This window comes from Schistocerca cancellata, chromosome 5 (assembly GCF_023864275.1).
Source record: "Schistocerca cancellata isolate TAMUIC-IGC-003103 chromosome 5, iqSchCanc2.1, whole genome shotgun sequence".
Taxonomy (NCBI): domain Eukaryota; kingdom Metazoa; phylum Arthropoda; class Insecta; order Orthoptera; family Acrididae; genus Schistocerca; species Schistocerca cancellata.
The window spans coordinates 52,410,960-52,430,404 of NC_064630.1; the positions used below are offsets into that span (position 1 = coordinate 52,410,960).

General features: G+C 40.3%; 1 protein-coding gene across 2 annotated transcripts in view; it reads left to right on the plus strand.

Moving 5' to 3' along the window:
* Positions 1–19,445, plus strand: part of LOC126187961 (band 7 protein AGAP004871) — a 499,920-nt gene that overhangs the window by 105,201 nt on the left and 375,274 nt on the right. The window contains exon 1 of one of the 2 annotated variants that reach the window (XM_049929339.1): positions 304–800. The exons of the other annotated variant lie outside the window; for it this stretch is intronic. Within the exon in view, the coding sequence (XP_049785296.1) occupies positions 533–800 (268 nt within the window). The 5' untranslated portion in view covers positions 304–532. Of the gene's footprint in view, positions 1–303; positions 801–19,445 lie in introns of those variants that run through there. 2 annotated transcript variants of the gene reach the window in all.

A 19,445-nucleotide genomic window follows, 5' to 3' on the forward strand; every position in this document is an offset into this window, starting at 1 on the left:
TCATTGGTCAACGCTCAGACGCACGCTGAGAATATCTGACATGCCAGATATTGCTCTGCACATTCGGAAAGACTACCGAACGTGCTATTCCACGCTATGACGTCAGAAACTCGGCACGCTCAACGCTCAACGTTCGGACGCACGGTCCGTGTGCCGACGGCTTTAGGATCCGATCTTGAGAGCAGTTGGCCGACCTGGACGGCGAGCATGGCTGTTGGGCTGCTGCCAGTTCGCGACGCCGCTATTTGCGTCTCCCCACTCGCTCTTACGGCCAGCCGGTGGGTGCCTCAACAGGTCACTTCTCAGTCCTCGAGCGCCCTTGTTTACGTCCGGCAGTTCTCGAAGACTACCGGTAACACAAGCGTGCGGAACTTTAGAGATACTCCTCCCTCTCGTAACGATGTCATCAGGGTGCCTGTTTAGGTTTTTCTTTCGAACGGAAATGAACCAGAATACATGAGTACAAGAAAGAGATCGCAGGTCCATACGCGTACACCCGAGGTGCCAACAGCAGTCAACGCAGCCATCAGCAATGTCCAAGGAGCTTATTCAATCAGCCGAGCAAGTGTTTCCACATGAAGCGACGGACCTGGAAGCTTGTCGCCAGCCCCGGCGTCATTCTTACGTACAAGAATCGTGCAGCTCTCAGTACCAATATCAACAGCAGCGGCTGCATCATCCACAAAAATCACAAGCATTCGAATTACCACCGAATCAAGAAGGGCCATCATCTTCCCACGATGTTCCCCAAGAGTGTGGACCTCATCAGCAAACACAGAAATCAATACCATCATCGCGAGGTATGCAACATATGTATTACTAATGACAGTGCGGTAAAGTTCATATATTTTTTGAGGTTAGTATTATTACGCAATATTTCACAGTTGTTAAGATACATTTGTTACACCTTTTAAAGAGCACATAGTATTAACCATTGCTTAGCTTAAGCGTTCTTTTTCTTCTCAACTTTCATAAACCTCTTCAGCCTCCCACTATTTGTCTCTTCGTCTTTCTGTCAGTTCCTTGTACGTGAACGTGTTAGAGCTGACCCTCTGTTTGTAAGAAGTCCCTGTATAGGCAACGTCACCGAGAAGTAAATCCTTCACACGTACGTCTGATTGTGAGAGATCTGTGACGTCACTTTTCTGCAGCTGAGCAATACGATCTCTGATTAGGCTACGATTGCAGTGGCACCGACATCGGCGGATCTCGCCAACGACCGACGTCGTCCGAAGATGGCCGATCTTTTCAAATCAATACGTCACAACGTATGCGGTCACAATGTGGCGGATCTCATCGCTCGAACTTACAGATTTCCGACTACCGTCGTTTAAATTGAAATCAGTTCGTTTTTATCGGTCATAGTGGCCGACAACACACGAAACATGGACTGTGAGAAACTGGTAAGTTTAGTCAAAGGTGAAGTTTGTGGCATCCTGAGAATAAAAATATCATAATCAGTTTATAGATCCGAATCTATGGATTCAAATCGCAGGTTTATGGGAAACCATAAGTACGCAAACTCCTTATCAGAAATTTTAGGATTGGATTATAAACCGGAAAAATAATTTGTTCAAAAGACAAGGATGGTGTATGTTATGGTTAAAATTACTGCACTGCAACTTTTTGAGTTATGGTAAGTGGACATTAGCTGTCTACATACTATTGTTACAACTTACTGGCGTTCGTATGCCTGGTTATTCTGGTTATTTTGTTACATGAGGTGATTTGTAAATGTCATGGACATATGTGTTTTCACTTTACAGTGCTTTAGGTGTCCAGGTTATCTTACTCCAGACTTTTGTTTGTTTTTTACACATTTGCTGAATGACAACTATTCAAGGTTAACTGAGGTATGTCTACCCAACTTCAAACAAATTCAGCAAAACAGATTTCGAGTGCTTGTCTAGAGGTGTGATTTGAGCCCTGTTAAAAAATCCGTTACTCATATTAAGGATGCAATTCTGGCTCGAGTAAAACGAGAAGTGACAGTTTGATATTTGACATGTGACGATTACATTTTTCCAATGATTAGGCCTATTCCGCGTTCTGAAAAGTACGGTTGCAAGATTTTGTGTGGTATGTTGGATGGTATTTACCATGTCCTAAATACTAATTTGAAAGCTAACATTTTCACTCTTGCATGCCAAATACTACGAAATTTTTAATTTATTCTATACTGAATTTTGGAGCTATGCTACTTGCAAGTGCCCTACAAGATATTGCAATATGATTGATTTTCTTTATTAAAAGCTAAACTGAATTTGAAATAATACTGTCACCAGTCATATTCGTACGTCCTTCCTCAAATCCAGTGGGCAAGTCTTCAAAGAATAGCGAAGTTTTCAGTACTAGAATTTGATTATCTGAATATATCTACTGCCAGCAGTGCATTAATATTCACCTGTTTCAGAATAAAGTGAGCTACTCTGAAAGTACAATCTGCTTTTCATTAATTAAATAATACTTATTCACTCACACACAAATTTTATCCATTCACCATATAATACAAACATCTACTTTCACTACGTAAATTAACCATTATATGCTCTTCACCTCACTGGCAAAACCTCTGTGCACCGACGTTACCACTGTAGCATAATAATCCGTACTCTGGAGTGGTTTGGAGAGATCCTTAGTGCAGTGCGTCATTGAAACTGCATATTTTCGTAATACATGGGTACTTCGTAAAACTTGTCTGGTCATTCCAGTAATTGAAGACGTGTAACGTCCCCTTAGAACAATTTATAAACGACTGTGCTTAACCTGACACACAATATTATTTAGCGCAACGCAATCTGACTTTCAAAAATCCCTACAGAAGATTGGCCCTGACTAACATTAAGCTATACCTTTCAGAAATCACTTACCTCACAAAAATCTTCGTTACTCGAACTACTGAAATACAGCGAGCGCCACTACTGCCAGCTAAATAAAAGATTCAAACTACTGAAGGCACTAACTACTGATAGGGATAGTTAGCAAATGAAAGATTTTAATAGAGAACAAACACTGTATTTACTTTAATATCATTAAAAGTCATAATATATGTAATTTCAAAACTCCGCCATTTCCTTCCACATATCCACCACTGCTGGCGGCTCACCTCTAACTGCGCAACGCTACGCGCTGTTCACATCCAGCTGCCCAACACTACAATGGCAGACAACAATGCAAACTAGCCACAGACTGCACACATCACAGCCAGTGATTTTCATACAGAGCGCTACGTAACGTTGCCAATAAGAAAATATAAACAGCCTACTTACATAGCCCCCATGCTCCACACAAAAAATTTTACAAATTTTTTTTGGGCAGTGGCCAATACAGATTTGAAAAATTTTTTCATAATTACAGTAAGAAAGATATCAAATGCACACACTTATTAATACAATGTTGGTCAAAAGCTGAAATTTTCTCACAGTCCATAAACATAGTCCTGATCATTCATCATAATAGTAATTACAGTTTTTGTTTTTCACAAAGTCTCATTAGTAAAAGAGAATGCACACGGAAGTAGTGGATTTCCATGCAGTCTTGAAGAAGTAGTGTTGTCCTTCCAACTGAAAGGCAGTGCTGACTCTTGACATGCTGACAGGTAATGGGCCACAACAGAGCAAACCCACAGCAGAGTCATTCGACGTTTTGAAGAAGATTGGTAGGTAGGTTATCACAGAGCAGACCCACTGTAGTCCTGGTAGAGAGTATGGTATTGGTGGGCTACCCGAGGTGCAGACCCACTGCAGTCCTTGTAGAAATTGTGGACAGGCCCACTGTAGTCCTGGTAGAGATTGTCAGCAGCCATATGTTGCGACTGTGCAGGTGCACACAGGTGCACAATCACCATCAAAGAGTCTTGCAGAGAAGATAGCAAGTCCATAATCACCACTTATGCACTCACAAAGTTTTTTGGAATTGTCCTTAGAACCAGCAATGCTGTTATCCAGTCCCTTGCTGAATTATGAACACACATGTAAACACTAAAAGCCCCAACTTCTCACATCTTGTCCATATACTATGACCAACAGAAACGTGTGCAGTGAAATGTAACTTACAAGTTACTTAATTTGATGAACTGGTGTCAATTACAATTTTATAACATAAAAATACAATAACAAAGGTACAAAATACATCATTAAAGAACATAACAATACAGATAACATTTGTGGTAATATGGGCTTTACAAAAGAATTGAACTAACATATACATCAGTGTTACAGAAATTATGACATGAGTGCACACATAAAAGACAGAATAACTTTCGGAACATCAACTTCACACATGAGCATTAAAACAAAACAGAATAAATAATGTCTAAGCATCTTTACAAAGTAAATAACAGAGTATTAGAAAAATTCTACAACATAGCTCTCATCAGCTAAACACATAAAGACAGGAAAAACACAAATACACAAGGGTACACAAACATATAGAGGGATGACACAAAATAAGTAGGCTGTTTATGTTTTCTTATTGGCAACGTTACGTAGCGCTCTATATGAAAATCACTGGCTGTGCTGTGTGCAGTCTGTGGCTAGTTTGCATTGTTGTCTGCCATTGTAGTGTTGGGCAGCGGCAGCTGGATGTGAACAGCGCGTAGCGTTGCGCAGTTGGAGGTGAGCTGCCAGCAGTGGTGGATGTGGGAAATGAGATGGCGAATTTTTGAGTACAGAATGGACATTATGAACTGCTGTGTATATTATGCTTTTTCAACACTATTAAGGTAAATACATTGTTTGTTCTCTACAAAAATCTTTCATTTGCTAACTATGCCTATCAGTAGTTAGTGCCTTCAGTAGTTTGAATCTGTTATTTAGCTGGCAGTAGTGGCGCTCGCTGTTTTGCTGTAGCTTGAGTAACGAAGATTTTTGTGAGATAAGTGATTTGTGAAGGGTATAGGTTAATGTTAGTCAGGGCCATTCTTTTGTAGGGATTTTTGAAAGTCAGATTGTGTTGCGCTAAAAATATTGTATGTCAGTTTAAGCGCAGTCGTGTATAAATTTTTCAAAGGGGACGTTTCAGACGGAGTGTTCAGAACTCGAAACGTTCTTTTCGAAACAGGTATAGCTCATGCAACAATATTTTTAATAGCAAATGCCACTCGTCTCCATGCACAGAAGCGTCGTGATGTCCCTCCATCTCTGGATGCTAAAATCTAACCTACTTCATACATAGACTACATTCTAACCTAACCTAATCTGCTAGTCCCCGCCAAAGACAGACGAATGAGATGGGACGCACCGCGACCAAGCCGTCGTCCGATGTTATCGGGCGACCCCTGGCACCGGCGTCTGACGACCGCTGTCGATGCCACTGCCAACGCAGCCCCAGAGCTGTCCTTGAACACGACTCAACAGTTTACGTCACAGTTCGGTAGATCTCGCGCTCTTTTCGATCTTTTGACCGGCCTACTATCTACTGACTTTTGTTGGTACTATCAAAACGATCTGTCTTAGCGCTTTCAGTGCACTATCGGTTTAAAAATAACTATTAAACACGGACCGAAATATTTTCCAGGGTGCAAGTCATGTTTAACAAGTGCGAATAATAAATAAATTAAAGATAACAATCGTGATTCTGTCCAGTTCTCGAGAATTCGCTCGACACCATCTCCAAGACAGAACTTATAAAGTAAACTCCCCATTGCACCCCCCTCAGATTTAATGGTAAGAGTGTCTAGTGGACAGCCGGTCAAAAACTGAACACAGATCAAGCATGAAACCGGAAAGAAGGTGTACTGGACGGTGCAAAAAAATAAAAAAAAATTAAAAAAAACAGCGACTGGTTCCAAGAACAAAAAGTGAAATATATAGCAGACGGGCAAAGGAATGGCGTGGTGGTTAAGTGGTTACCGTGCTGGACTGTCACACGGGCCACCCGTGTTTACTCTCCCTCATACCAATTTTTTTTTTCGCTGTTCCCTTTATTCAAATTTGTTCTATGTCGTTTGCAACAGCGCGTTCTAAGGTAGGAACCTGTAATGAAAGTTTATATTGCCCCACTGTTCTATTAGCAGCCGAAACAAAGTGGTTTTCGAATGGGAACTGCAAACTTTGATGACAAGGCCACAAGTCAACCGAATCCCCCACCGGAAAACACGTCTTCTGTGTCACACACATTATTGGTGACAGTACGTGTGTTATATGATAGGAATCTCTTATCGACGCACCTCATTTGTACGTCTGGTTAGTCAGCGAGAAATGCCTGCTTGCCCGATATCCTATGGATGTGGAAGTGAATGTGACCACTCTCAAGGAAGTGATGAAAACATACTAGTTTGTCACATAATCTGCAACAAATGAACGCAACAATTTCACAATCACACAGTTTCTCTGTGCTCTGTTGAAACATGTTTTTAACGTTCCACTTTGGAGGTCTTGACTCTTTGAATTCCTTTGTTGTAACATAGTTCACATATGTTTATTTGTTGTTTTCATTTCTGTGAGACGGTTATGTGGTATCTGGCATACTGTCATTATTCATCACATTTACTTGCGACGCTAACGTATTCTTACCACATGACCTTTATTCTGTAACCAATGTATACTATAACAACTGTAAAGACTACAGGAAGAGAACAAACATTTCAAAGCCCGGACGCACAGCTCATAATGTTGTGGTTAAAAAAAAAAAATGGCACAAGGGAGTTTAGAACACAGCTCGCCCGCATGGCTGTCCAACACCATGACCATTTATTTACGACGCCGATGCTGTTTCACGCTGCTCTTTATTGCACTATTTGTTCTTGAACCGTACACTGTTCCTATTTTGCTTTTTTTTCTCAGTTCAGTACAACTTCTTCCTGTTTTCATGCTTGATCCGTGTTCAGTTTTTGTCGGGATATTTAGTGGGCCATCTAATTACTAAATCTGATGAAGGTGCTATAGGGATTTGTCCATGTTAGTCTACCGCTGTAATTCATTCACGCTGTAAAAATTACAGTCACTTACGATACATTTCGTTTGTTCCGCATTTAATTCTCGATTAACTGTCATGATTGTTTCACCTAAATGTTGCCGCCTTATTTTCAAACCGATTAAAATCGTAACGATTTTATTTGTTATTCTAAAAATGGTTATATGGCTCATTTACGACCAACTTGGTAAAACATTATCGCCTCTCATAATCATACAAAATATTGTACTGTGTTCAGTCAAGTAATATTTTTTTGAAGGACATTTTCGTCTTTGTTACCTTGACTTAAAAATCAACGTAAATGTTTATATAGCCTTACATAAAAAGACAAAGACAAAGAAGCACCTGATAATGCCAACGAGTACTGGAATATGCTGAAAGAAGGAATCATTAAAGCAGGACAGCAAAATGTAGGATACGTAAAAGGGAAAAGGTCAAAAAAAAAACCATGGGTCACACAAAAAATGATTTCCAAGATGGAGGAGAGAAGAAAATTGAAAAACAAGAACACTGAAGATGCAAGAAAGATATACCGAAGGTTAAATAACGAACTGCGAAGAGAAACAGAGCAGGCTAGGAAAAAATGGCTAAAAGAGGAATGTGATGAAATTGAAAAACTGGACAGGAAGGGAAGATACGACTTACTATACAACAGAGTAAAGACTATGACATGGGAACAAAACAGAGCAGGAAGTGCTACTATGGAAATTTTGAGTAAAGACGAAGAGGTAGTGTACAAAGATCGTGACGATGTCCTCCAGAGATGGGAAGAATATAAAAGAGCTATATGACACAAATAGCAAACCAGAAACTCTGGAGCTTGAATCACACAACAGTGTAAGTGATAAAGAGAAAGGGCCGACCATCATAATGGGAGAAGTAAAGGCTGCCATTGCTGCAATGGAAAATGGCAAAGCAGTAAGTACAGATACAATACCGAGAGAAATACTAAAATGCTTGAACCACAATGGAATAAGAGAAATATTGAGGTTATGTAATAAAATATATGACAGTGGTGAATGGCCTGAGGACTTTTTGACAACAGTAATGATTCCATTACCGAAAAAACAAGGAACCAAGAAATGCAGCGAGCACCGGACAATCAGCCTCATTTCATATGCAGCCAAAGTGATGTTAAGAATAATTAATAAAAGACTTGAAAAAGTAATAGAGGAGAATCTCGGCGAGGAGCAGTTTGGCTTTAGACGGAATACGGGCACCAAAGATGCAATAGGGCTCCTACGAATCTTGGGAGAAAGGTTTATTGAAAAAGGAAGAGACCTATATATGTGCTTCATCGATTTAGAAAGGGCATTTCACAATGTGGTTTGGGACAAGCTGGCGACTATTATGAGGGAAAAGAGAGTGGACTGGAAAACCAGAAGACTTATAAACTCATTATACCTTAATCAAAAAGGTTCAGTTAAAGTGAGAGGAGAAAGTACAAACTGGATCAGACTAGGGAAAGGAGTAAGACAAGGATGCTGTTTATCACCTACTCTTTTCAACCTGTACTTGGAAAATATGATTGACCAATGCTCATTAGATGACAAAGGAGTAGAAATTGGAGGAAGAAGAGTAGGGTGCTTGAGATTTGCTGATGACATGGTCCTTCTAGCCACAGGGGAAAAAGAATTACAGGATTTGGTGGACACCATTGCAACTAACGGAAAAAAAATGGAATGAAAATTAACACAGATAAAACAAAAGTATTGGCAATAGGAGGGAATAAGGAAATAAAAATTGTGCTGAATGGAGAAACACTAGAACAGGTGCAAAATTTTAAGTATCTTGGAAGCAGGATAGACACCGACTGGAAGTGCACTACAGAAATTAAAACAAGGATAGCAATGGCAAAAGAGGCGTTTTATAAGAAAAGGAGAATCTTCTGCAGCGGTCTGGACAGAGAACTCAGAAAGAGACTCATAAAATGTCTTGTATGAAGTGTTCTTCTATATGGCGCTGAAACATGGACTATGAGGAAAAAAGACAGAGAAAGGCTGGAGGCTTTTGAGATCTGGACATGGCGGAAGATGGAAAGAATAAGTTGGATGGACAGAATAAAAAATGAAGAGGTACTGAGAAGAGTGGGAGAGAAAAGACAGTTACTAGATGTAATAAAGAGAAGAAAAAGAAATTGGATTGGGCATATACGAGGGCAGTTCAATAAGTAATGCAACACATTTTTTTTCTCGGCCAATTTTGGTTGAAAAAACCGGATATTTCTTGTGGAATATTTTCAAACATTCCCGCTTCGTCTCGTATAGTTTCATTGACTTCCGACAGGTGGCAGTGCTGTACGGAGCTGTTAAAATGGCGTCTGTAACGGATGTGCGTTGCAAACAACGGGCAGTGATCGAGTTTCTTTTGGCGGAAAACCAGGGCATCTCAGATATTCATAGGCGCTTGCAAAATGTCTACGGTGATCTGGCAGTGGACAAAAGCACGGTGAGTCGTTGGGCAAAGCGTGTGTCATCATCGCCGCAAGGTCAAGCAAGACTGTCTGATCTCCCGCGTGCGGGCCGGCCGTGCACAGCTGTGACTCCTGCAATGGCGGAGCGTGCGAACACACTCGTTCGAGATGATCGACGGATCACCATCAAACAACTCAGTGCTCAACTTGACATCTCTGTTGGTAGTGCTGTCACAATTGTTCACCAGTTGGGATATTCAAAGGTTTGTTCCCGCTGGGTCCCTCGTTGTCTAACCGAACACCATAAAGAGCAAAGGAGAACCATCTGTGCGGAATTGCTTGCTCGTCATGTGGCTGAGGGTGACAATTTCTTGTCAAAGATTGTTACAGGCGATGAAACATGGGTTCATCACTTCGAACCTGAAACAAAACGGCAATCAATGGAGTGGCGCCACACCCACTCCCCTACTAAGAAAAAGTTTAAAGCCATACCCTCAGCCGGTAAAGTCATGGTTACAGTCTTCTGGGACGCTGAAGGGGTTATTCTGTTCGATGTCCTTCCCCATGGTCAAACGATCAACTCTGAAGTGTATTGTGCTACTTTTCAGAAATTGAAGAAACGACTTCAGGGTGTTCGTAGGCACAAAAATCTGAACGAACTTCTCCTTCTTCATGACAACGCAAGACCTCACACAAGTCTTCGCACCCGAGAGGAGCTCACAAAACTTCAGTGGACTGTTCTTCCTCACGCACCCTACAGCCCCGATCTCGCACCGTCGGATTTCCATATGTTTGGCCCAATGAAGGACGCAATCCGTGGGAGGCACTACGCGGATGATGAAGAAGTTATTGATGCAGTACGACGTTGGCTCCGACATCGACCAGTGGAATGGTACCGTGCAGGCATACAGGCCCTCATTTCAAGGTGGCGTAAGGCCGTAGCATTGAATGGAGATTACGTTGAAAAATAGTGTTGTGTAGCTAAAAGATTGGGGAATAACCTGGTGTATTTCAATGCTGAATAAAACAACCCCTGTTTCAGAAAAAAAATGTGTTGCATTACTTATTGAACTGCCCTCGTATTAAGAAAGAATGACGGACTGATAAAAACAGTTTTAGAAGGTTATGTAGAAGGGAAAAGGAAGCGAGGAGGGAAGAGATTCCAGATACTGGATGACATGATGGACGGTACAACATACAGCAGCCTTAAGAAAGAAGCAATGGATCGCAGAAAATAGAGAGGCAAAGGACCTGCTAATATAGCAGATAACTGATGATGATGACATACCGGTATGAGAATTCGTCTTGTGAATTTGTTCAAACACGATAGAAGTTAGTGTACTGGTAGCATTTAATGGTATTTCCTCCTGCGTTTCACGAAATTTTCAAATTTTAAGCGGAGCCAGGGCATTTGGTTGCTGGTGGGATAAGAACGCGCATACACTAAGTTGCCGTTGGTCCACAGGGTAGGCAATTTCAAATTTTTTATTAATGACTTCGCTGTGAAGAATGCTTGGCTTCCATGTCTAGTACACATCGAGCTAGTTTACTTAGTCCTGTTGGTCCTACGATGCGCACTTGAGCAGTCTGCAAGAAGGTAAAAGTGGGCGTGACTTTGCTCTGTGCTGCTTTCTTACACTTCGTACCTTCTACGCATATCGACTTATGATGTGGTTTTTTAGAATTAGCGCAAAATACCCTACCCTCCTCCCGCAATCTGACATTTTATGTCCTCTGTTTAGCCGTAGGAAACATCGGTCAGTACTTTTTAATTTATGTTTTCTTTCAGTGAGGTCAGTAACTATATTACATTTCTGGGCCAAATGGCCACGTTCTTCGCAAAAGACGCAAAATGGATCGTAGTTTTTATCGCCCTTGGGTAATGTTTGTTTGTGATTAGCGCGGACATGAAGGGCTGCAGATGTGGGAGTGTAAGTCAACGTTCTACTGTCACGGCGGATCTTCTGCGAAGCAAGCACTGCGTCTATTTCTGTTCCTATAAATTCAATAAAGTGAAGTATGTCCCCTTCTGAAGGACCGGTTTGCTTGAAGTGAATGAGCCTGCGTTGGCAGAAAAGTTCTGAGAATTTTTGGTGCTAGTACGCGACCATAAGCATTTACGTACTCACCGAGAGCGCTCTAAATTTGGATGCAGCGGTTGCACTCGATAAAAGTAGAAACAAGGGGTTCTGGATTCAGCAATTGAATGGTATTAATATATTCTAAATAATTCAGGTGAGCTTGTATAATTCTGTTTTTATCGCCATAGCATGCAGGGGGGATTCTCTTGGTTTCTTCATATGCGTCAGAGATCACAGCAATATCGGCGGCTAAATACATCCCCTTCTAAGCAGCCACGCATAAAAATGTGTTTATGAATGGTTGATATCGTGGAATCTGAAGCAATCGATTGCAGGAATTGTTCTATAAAATGAGCCCAGTTCTCAACATTTCCTCAAGAGTCTCAAGTTATGTAGTGGACAATCTCATAATAGGTGATGGAGCAGTTGAAGTGAAGGTCGTAGAAGGTTGTTTATCACTGATGATAGTGTGAGCCATGAAATTCCTAAGTTCCCCTCTCTTCTCCGTGACGTGCGCACAATAGCGCGCTTGGCTGCGTCTGTATGTTCGTCACATTTGAATTCATCAGCAGCATAACCAGCGTCATCGGAAAAATCGTGTATTTTGTTATCAAAATCTGTTTGTGTGCTAAATAGTTCCTGCAATCTATCTTTGGAATATTCGTAATTTTCAGTGGCAATTGTCTCATTAAAGTTGTGTTTCTCGTTCAAAATACGTGTAATATTAGCTCCTGCTCTCGCCCATACTCTGTTCAAGTGTTGTAACAGATCGGTTGTTATTAGCATTTTCCGTGTAAGACGTCACAAAGTTACTACAATTGTCTAAGTGGATCAAGACAGTATGTAGTTTGACAGACAACTAACAGATGACAGTACCAGTCATAAACAATCTGTAAGCCTAGCGTAAGATTTGATAATCCGTTAAAGCGCCAATCGATCAGCCACAATAGCAGTACAGAGGGGCAATAATGTAATGAGTTGTCGTTACAAAGGCACTACAAAATATGTGGCGCGATAATTCAGTTGAACTTAACTGTGTGTGCAAGCGGTTGTCGTCGGAGAGTTTGTTGCTCGCCTAACAAATTGCTGTAATCAACTCCCTCGTGGTATTGTCACGTGACGTGTGTCCAAAATTCGTGTAGAGGTGGGTCGAACTCGTTCATTCCCGTGAACTACTTCATTCATTTCACTCTTTGCCGTGAAGCGTTCAAATGAAGTAGTTCATTCGTGAAGTACGGAAGCCTAGCGAAGTTGCCCAGTTCGCCGCTCAGCCGCTGCTACGCTCGCTTCGCCTCGCTCGTACAATAAAGCTTCGTAATACTTCACAATTTTACCAACAGATGGCGGAACTATGGAGTAACGTGCACGCAACGTTTTACGCTCTTACAGCGTCTGAGTTATCTTAAATAGAGCATGGTCGAAGGGGACAAAGGGCGTTTCTGTCTGTGTCCAAGTGTCTGAACAATTTTATCTTGGACTCTACGCCCGTGAACGGCACCTTGTATTTTAAAAAGTGTTTGGCTCCGTTTATATGTCCACCATATTTTTTTCTCTAATTGTCTTCATTTCTATCTTTTCTGTTTCTCTGGGGCCAAAGAGCGCCGTAGTATGCTGCTGCAGGCCTGCCTGTATACAGGTTTCAAAATGACAATAAAGAAAAAAAAGGGCGACAAAGGAAAGATAAACAGAGAAGGCTGTCACATATAAAGAAGGTACTACATTTAATCTTGCTCGACATTTTCTCTTGAAGCGCCCAAAAAAGTCTTTATCTGCCAAATGAAACATTATTTGTTGTATTCATGAACTGATAAATAGGGCTACCAACGAAATGCAGTCCAATTTTATGTTCCTTTTAAATTTTAATCCAAAATAGAATGCGTATGTTTAACACTGTCACAAAGTCTGTATACCTACGTTAAGTAATTATTCAGAAGTTTTCCTGTAGACTTTATTTTTGTTGACAATAATAACCCACTAGATTCAAAACGTAAACTGTCACCTGTAGTCATTGGTACGATTTCAGGTAAAATCCCTCTTTCAGTGTTATCAAACCTTTTATTTTCATGTTTGCTGTGCGTGCTCACACAGATAGCCTCTTCGTTTCTATCTTTAATATTCATTTGTCTTCAAGCGCTGCCAACGGTAGGCTACCCGTAGACGCGAAGTTTAACTGCACAAATAGTCACGGGTAATGATGCCAGCACTGCAGGTAGCAGCTGACGCTGCCTTCTCCTCACCCCTCACCTCCCCCACCCGTCCTAAACCTATCGTTTCCCACTATCACCGCGTGATTCGTCGACAGGCAGGACAGGGAGGAGTGAAGTGATGGGAGGAGGAGTGACGTGGGTGAGGGAGAGAGGAAGAGAGTGAGTGAACTAGAAAAAAGTGTGGAGTGTGCTATCTGTGAAGAGTCTGAAGTACCAGTTCATTGAAATTGAATGGTTAGTTCACACTTCACAGGAGTGAAGCGTTCATTTGAACGACTCATTCACGAGCTCCCCCCCATCACTAAATTCGTGGTTCACCACAGCAGCCGTGGAAATCACTTCCCGGTTTTCGGCACCAGTTCTTACGTCGTGAATCACAGTAGTAAGTAGCGATTTTTATTCTATGTCAGTCATAGAACAGAAGCGTTTACAACATGTTATGTCTTACAAAGAGTATTGTTACTCAGAGATGCCCCCGACGATTTCAGTTCCCAACAGTGGTGGCTAGTTGGTAGTTTCTTGCGTATCCCTTGCACTCATGTCGCGAGCCAAATGTCACGTGATTGTTCGAACACACTCGATACTGTGTCGAACGTGCGTCGTATCGGGAAGTATCGAGCCTGTTCGAACTCGAGTATCGTTTGTCCAGTCCTGTCTCTGGTACACACGGCAGTTTTAAAGCAACGTGGAAAGTATGTGCGTCACTGTTGAAAGACATGTTTCTGAGTGTAACTTAGTGTCTTTTCAAAAGGAAGCCAAATTGTAGGGAAAATTATGATAACGAACAGTGGCGACTGGCAAGTGTACATTCTGAGTGTTCATAAATTTTTAGATTTAGATAAATCTGAGAGTGTGAAATTAATTGCTGTCTGACACCTATGCTTATGAACAAATTTATAGAACTATAGCCACTGCCAATAATAATAGTAATAGTAATAACAATATGCGTCACTTGTTTGACAGAAGAAAGAATTGTATTTGTGAAATTTTGTTGTTTTGTGCATAATTAAATACAGTTTGGGGCAAGAACGAAATAATCTGTATGTTTCCGCTACTCACCGTTTCGCATTTTTGTGTAAGTGCGAGTTTTCGTGCCTTATTGTTTTTTTCAGACCAACATACAAGATCCCTAACACCTATATTAGTCCACAAATTAACTTTCCGGCTGAAAATCAGACATTCTCACGCTGCACCCACACAACAACTTACGGCTATTGTACACTTATTTGTTAAATTTTCGCTTGCAGTCACGCTTATTTCATTTCGTCACTTTTTCAATCAACGGATCTGCACCGAGTGGCCTTAGTTCCTTTGCTACTATGGTTTCCTGGTAACCTTCTTTTCTGTTAGCACTTAAAATATATTCAACAGAGCTCATGTTGACATTACACACGAAAGCCGATTCCCATCAGTAAACTACCGTTGTGAAAATGATTTAATTCAAGTTGTTTTGCCTGCCAATATGGTCACTTGACGATAATACAATGTAACCCACAAAATTAGGCGTTGCTATCAATATAACTATAACGTACGCTGACGTCAAATCTAATTTTACTATTACAGTGAATGAATTGGCATATGTGAGGAAAGTACTGCTGCCTAGCGGGATTTATGCTAAGCGAATGAGGATAAAAATTTTCTGCCGTGTGCTACCACCTGTCGGCACTGAGGTCAACTTGTGCTGGAGTGGTAAGGGCTAGCTGTGCACGCCATGAACTGTGCACGTTGATTATCAAATCCGTAGGTATTTTATCCATAAGGCAATTACGTCACGCCAGTTACGCATCCACAAAAGCCCGTTAAAATGTGCACAGCTGAAGATGGGTTCGCGTCCCTGATGCTTCAGAAGCAGTGTATCATAGCGCGGTAGATTTAGTGCCGCATATTTCAGATTACCGCAACTACGTTACGTTTAACAGCATTAAAAAACTTAATCAATAAATCCGCAAGTTGTCAAAAAATAGAATGTTCATGTGCTCTTAAGCCGCAGCTTCCACTTATAACGGACCTAAATTTAGTGTGTTCACATTCCTATCTGCAAAGACGCAAGACAAAAATGGGTCTCAGGCGTTCAGAGGACCTGCGCATTTATCTTGATTAATGTATGGTTACTTCGTGGAGAAGAAATAAAAACGTTGAGGTTCGCCGATGACATTGTAATTCTGTCAGAGACAGCAAAGGACTTGGGAGAGCAGTTGAACGGAATGGATGGTGTCTTGAAGGGAGGATATAAGATGAACTTCAACAAAAGCAAAACGAGGATAATGGAATGTAGTCGAATTAATTCGAGTGATGTTGAGGGTATTAGATTAGGAAATGAGACACTTAAAGTAGTAAAGGAGTTTTGCTATTTGGGGAGCAAAATAACTGATGATGGTCGAAGTAGAGAGGATATAAAATGTAGACTGGCAATGGCAAGGAAATCGTTTCTGAAGAAGAGCAATTTGTTAACATCGAGTATAGATTTAAGTGTCAGGAAGTCATTTCTGAAAGTATTTGTATGGAGTGTAGCCATGTATGGAAGCGAAACATGGACGGTAAATAGTTTGGACAAGAAGAGAATAGAAGCTTTCGAAATGTGGTGCTACAGAAGAATGCTGAAGATTAGATGGGTAGATCACATAACTAATGAGGAAGTATTGAATAAGATTGGGGAGAAGAGAAGTTTGTGGCACAACTTTACCAGAAGAAGGGATCGGTTGGTAGGACATGTTCTGAGGCATCAAGGGATCACCAATTTAATATTGGAGGGCAGCGTGGAGGGTAAAAATCGTAGGGGGAGACCAAGAGATGAATACACTAAGCAGATTCAGAAAGATGTAGGTTGCAGTAGGTACTGGGAGATGAAGAAGCTTGCACAGGATAGAGTAGCATGGAGAGCTGCATCAAACCAGTCTCAGGACTGAAGACCACAACAACAACAAACTCCGTTTAATAATTTAATGTTACAAAACAGAAAACTCTAACCAATATGGTAACAATAACGAAACATTATATACCTTCAATTTTTGGAGTCTTGAGTCAGTTTTCCTTTATCTGTTCGCATCCTATGCTTCTTTTGAGTTGTGGAACTGCATTTGAATGCGGACGGCATTTAAAGAAGAAGTACCACAACTTACGACCAACGTACTAGCAAACTCCTTACGACACCTCTGGACAGTCCGCATTTAAAAAAAGGAGGGTGAGAATTTATGTAGTACTTAGCAGAAAATTCTTGCAATCACTTTAAAAAAAATCTAAATTGAAGTACCAGTTTCTTAAGTTATTCACATGTTCATTGTAGTCCACCACATAAAAGTACATAATAACTAATTGCTTTTTTTTTTAATGTTGTGTTTATCTCTTTATATCCAGATGCTCTCGCGTTAAAGTTGTCATGGTACCCTAATTGTCTGTCATTGAATCAGGCATTTGCTCGAGAAGATTCAGATAGTCGTCGAAAACGTTTGGAAAACAGCGCACTCGAGATAGTCATGCGGCAGAGTGTGGAACCGCATGAAAAATCAATTGAGACGGCTTTTAGCAATTTAGAAGAATTTTAAGCTAAATTACGTGACTATGAAAAGCACCTGATAAACAAACGAAACAGTTTGTGTATTATGTCAGTTAAGGATAATCCTTATCTAAGGGTTGTGTGATATGTATTTGTACTCGTAAATAATGATTTATTTCTGACTTTATTAATGATACTGAGTTAAAGCGTGCTGGAATGCTGAAGATACTCGTGAAAGTAAGTGAGATTCATGCAGCTAGTAACGTTCTGAAAGAAATTTGTGTTTTTTATGTAATTGACGCTCCTTTTGAGGCGACTTCTTCCTGCACTGAAAATATTTTGGACAAGCTGTTAGGAAAGTTACCTGGAATTGAAGATAAAATTAAATATTTGATGGAACGAGTTTCATTTACAAGAAAAAAGTCCAACACAGTTTAGGTATTGAAGTGATTTAATGATTCTGTGGTCATTAATGTACTTATGACTCCACGTGCATACACATTTATGAGAAATGCTTGCATTTTTTCCATTCCGAGACCAAATACTTTATCAATAGTTTGTAGTAAGCTTCCAACAAATCCACTCATTGAGCTGCGAAGTGACCAGTTTCTTAATGACATAACAAACAAGGCTGGAGCTTCATCTGTAAACGACAAAACTCTACTATTGATTGAAGAGATCCATTTGAAGTCCCAACTTGATTATAAATGTGGAAATGATGTCCATAGTGCATTTAACACTGACAAGCTTTTGTGTACAACTAGTGCCTACGTTTTCATGATCCAGAACATGGATTTAGTTTTCAAAGATGTGGTGCATTCTCTCTCAGTTCACACAATTCAAGTTGACTTTTTTGTTTTTTTATTTTTTCTATTTTTATTTTTATTTTTTATTTTTTATTTTTTTGCTAATTGAAAATATAATTATGAATCTAGAAGCAGCTGGATTTCAGGTGATGTGAGCAATTGCTGATAGTAGTGCAATTAATAAAAAAGCTATTACATACTTTCTGGCCCACCTAGTGTTAAGATAAAACATATTAACACCATACAGTCTTCTGCAGGCCACTTAGTTTACTATTTTGTGGATACCGTTCGCATTTTAAAAAGCATCCGCAGCAACTGGTATAACCAAAAGGACCGAACTCTGCGCTTTCCTATCTTTAGTGATAGCTTGAAGGAAGGTCTTACTTCTGTCACAGCACTGAAGGAACTACATTTAATAGAAAAATATGGCCTTACTTGAACATATAAATTCTTATACCCAAATTCAGTTGAATAGCAAAGCGTGAAGTTAGAATTGCGTATTTTTAACAACATGTTAGCTGTCGCTTTGCACCAGTTAGACTCAAGGAAAAGAAATGAAAACTGGGAAAGTGTTGCCTCATTTATAGAAATAGTAAGTCAATAGTTGGATGTTGTAAATGTTAAACCACTGCTTAAAGTTCAGTGGCTAAGGAACATTTTCCAGGAACATGTAACCGTCAATTTAAAACATATTCATAATTTTTGAGAAAATTTCTGCCATTTTTGTGTGTATGGGAAGATTTCACTGATGTAAGGAAATCGAACAGAGAAACACGCTTTGGTCTTAAGCCCACTACTGCAGCCTTGCTTGAGTTTAGTAATTACTGGCTGTGTGAGAAAAAAAATATGTATTTCCTTTTTGGGAAAATACAGACAGTTTAGACCACAGGTTTGGGAAATATCTCCAGCTAAAGGCGGAAATTATCATCTCTCTTTAATAATAGCATTTGAATCACAGGGAATATTAAGAGCACAGAGTTTGTTTTTTCTTGTATTAAATCCAAAGCGCTTGGTGATGTCGTTATAAGGCCTCTCTGCTGGCTGTGGAATCCCAAATTCAAAAGATTCTGCTGCCGCCACATTTCTATTTAGTAGTAAATGATAATGATGTAGATGAAATAGGGGGAAATACTTGGCCGTTACTCCATTGTGTGTCAGGTTATTGTTCACACCAACCGCTTAAGAAATTAAATGTACGTATTGCAAAGAGTTTCTCAGTCTCAAGAAATGAAACAAGCAGACGATTTATATAGTGTTAACAGATGGGGAGCTCTAACATATCCAAGCAATGACCCTTAAGGAAAATGAAACGTTGTTTCTACGGCAAGCAAATCAAAGGGGTGTGCTTGTGAAAGTTGCCCAGACGTTAGTTCCTTGGTTTTGTTTGTATAAACAGCCACAAACTTGAATCCATAACAAGTGATATAATGATTAGATGCTCAAATGTTTCGTTGACTACTAAGATTGGAACTTTAATAGTGGCAACTATTTATTTACAGCTCGTACAAAATAGTTACGTTTTTCTAAGTT